This window comes from Macadamia integrifolia, chromosome 6 (genome assembly GCF_013358625.1).
Source record: "Macadamia integrifolia cultivar HAES 741 chromosome 6, SCU_Mint_v3, whole genome shotgun sequence".
Classification (NCBI taxonomy): domain Eukaryota; kingdom Viridiplantae; phylum Streptophyta; class Magnoliopsida; order Proteales; family Proteaceae; genus Macadamia; species Macadamia integrifolia.
In genome coordinates this window covers 3,494,190-3,496,965 of record NC_056562.1, presented here as the reverse complement: position 1 = coordinate 3,496,965, position 2,776 = coordinate 3,494,190, and the positions used below count along the sequence as shown (strand labels likewise).

Sequence of the window (2,776 nt, the reverse complement as noted above, 5' to 3'; positions counted from 1 at the left end):
AGACTTAGGAGGGGAAAGCGGCGTAATATAATCTCCCTCACACACAACATCTGGGCTCACATCAGAACAGACTCTAATGCTAAAGACTTCCTATTTTTCTTCTGCTTCCTCATGGCAGAGGACCAAATAAGAAGTAAATCATTTAATTCTGGAACTTGCTCATCATCTTCTAGTACCTCCATTTGCCACCTCATCATGAGATTGGTTGAGCTGGACTGGATTAGACGAATCCAGCTCCTCTCCAATGACTTGGGGATGCATGTCCAAGTCATCCCATCCGTTGAATGGGTGGGAGGTAAATGATTGACGTTGGAGAGGATCTTTTTTCCGGGTTAAACTGGGAGGGCTTATGAAATGAGTTGGGCTTCACTAACGTATAAAATGGATTGGTTTTGGTGACCGGAAAAACTGAAGAGGAGTGGTGAGACCAGGTGGGTTGGGTTGGGCTCAGTCCCTATCATCTCTCTCTCTCTATTTTTTTTTTTTTTTTTTTTTGGGGGGGGTGGGGTAGGGCGGGGGTGAGAAGTCCTTATAATCTCAGTTGATTCCACCTGAACCATGCTTACCTCATTAGGTTTTATGTCTGATGAAGGTAGGGGGATGAGAAAAACACAAGCTCATCCACTAGAAAAGAAAAAGCATGAAGAGGAACCATATCACCTTCACATCTAGTGAGTGTGAGACCATTCAGTTCCACAATCATTTTCTCAGATGCAGTGGTATCCCCCAATATCTATAACTAACAAGAAACAATTACATTTAAGTGGCAGTGGGTGGAGAAAATTAGTGACTGAATAAAAGAAAAATCACTAACCATGGAAGCCATTGCATCCAAACCTCATTTGGGTCAGTAAACCCACAAAGCAGAGAACCAAAATTTACAACCAAAGTGCCCCCATATTTGAGTCAAAACTCTATGAAACAGAATTCCAATATAGGAAGACAAACTCTATTGATGAAAGATTTTCACACTGAGAGACTTCATCTATCATTCTAATGTTTCTACTCCAAAGATCTCTAATCTTTTTGTTGCTCTTGCTCATGATTTCAGCAATCAAAAGAAACCTGTTATTTTACTGTACTGTACTTTACTTTCACATCAGCATTTTTGTATTCCTTCACCTTCCATGCCTGGCAAAAAACACTCTCCCACTTGAGAATGATCTCTTCATGGCAGTGGGACTTATAACACAATGCAAGACCCTGGTTCTACTGTTAGACTTGCAATGTTTTGATGATGATCCGACATCCTCTGTCCGAAACTCGTGGTGATCCTCCAATTCAGAGTCATGATCATCCTGATCCATTCCCAGTATATCAGCTATGGAAATGTGAGTTTGACATGGGTGGTCCATTGAAACTGAATGTCTAATCTGTTGAGTGCCTTCATCTCTAATCTCAATTATGGTATCATTCTCCTCTGATTGCCCCAAATCGCTTGAACTCCGTAAGGGGGTCTTCGGAACAGCATCCCTCCCCTGGCTATCCTCTTCTCCACCACTCCTTTCTGGATTTTCTTCAGCAACTAATGTATCATTCTCTCGCCGCCTTTCTGTTGAAGGCCTGCCTTCTGTTGAACTTTCATGGACTGGAGACAGTAACTGAAGCGGCAATGGATCCGCTATCACGATATTTGCACGACATAAAGGGCAATTAGAGTGAGCTTTTAGCCATGTATCAATGCAAGTAGGGTGAAAGGCATGGCTACACTTGGGTAACAATCTTAGATTTTCATCTTCTTGAAATTCATTGAGACAGACTGAACAATCTGTTCCTTCAACCAACCCATCTCCCTTCTTGTACTTACATACTGTGATGGACTTGATCAAGGCCTCATCTAATCCTCTTGTAGAGGTTTGCCATGGTTCACTGCTTAAAGGATCCTGGTTCTCATCAAATTCTTCACTTGGATCCTGATTTCCTCCTCTCCTCACTGAATTCCTGTTCCTACCACAATACTTAGAGATGAGGGTGTAGTAGCTTACAAGAAGGAAAATACTAGCCAAAATTCCAATGATCGCGATAACTAGAGGGGAGAAGTTTGGGCCTCCACTTTCATCTGGAAATTCATAGGGAGGGGGAGGAGGAAAGATGATGTAGCACCACTGTGGGCAATATAGACTGCAAAAACCTTGAGAACAGTCTTTAATGTTATCATATGGAACCCAGGATTGTGGGCTACCAACAAACCCCATGGGATATCTGTATTGGCTCTCTGGTACTAATTCCACTAGCATTTGTTTCATAATTCTCTTTTCTCTAAGCAAGCAAGTAGTTGATCCATAAAAAAAGAACAATTTTCAGAAGATGTAGGAAATCAAATAGGCCAAATTCACTCCCTTGAACAATCAAATTCAACCAAGAAGAAACTTAGGACCTCAAGATTGTAATAGAAAATTCAAGCTACTTGGAAAGATTAGGATGATAAGATCAGACAAAGTTTATCAATTTCTTGCTTGGTAAAAAGGAAAATAATGTCATAAATAAGTTTCAAGCAGAAACAAAAGAGAACTTGAGTACCTGAGAGATGTTCTTGTATGTGCTGGCTTGGGTTTTAAATCATGATAAAATCCTTCATGGGGTTTTGGAGAAAATCTGAAAAATTGGATAGCACAAGAAGAGTGGGAGTTACAAGAGAGTTCTTATCATGGAAATTTCTTGAAGAAGCAAACAGGGGTGGAAAAGTGGGACCACCCTAAGGTCTTAGATGTAAAGCAAAGCAAAGAGGAGATAGGAGTTGATGGGTCTTCTTTTTCTTCTTCCCCCCCCCCCCCCC

General features: G+C 41.2%; 1 protein-coding gene across 1 annotated transcript; it reads right to left on the bottom strand.

Annotated features, from left to right (window-relative positions):
- Positions 1–787: 787 nt before the first annotated feature.
- LOC122081002 (RING-H2 finger protein ATL51-like) lies at positions 788–2,763 on the bottom strand. Its single transcript, XM_042647933.1, has one exon. It carries the CDS (start codon positions 2,244–2,246, stop codon positions 1,119–1,121), a length of 1,128 nt encoding a protein of 375 aa, XP_042503867.1. The 5' UTR covers positions 2,247–2,763; the 3' UTR covers positions 788–1,118.
- Positions 2,764–2,776: the final 13 nt, after the last annotated feature.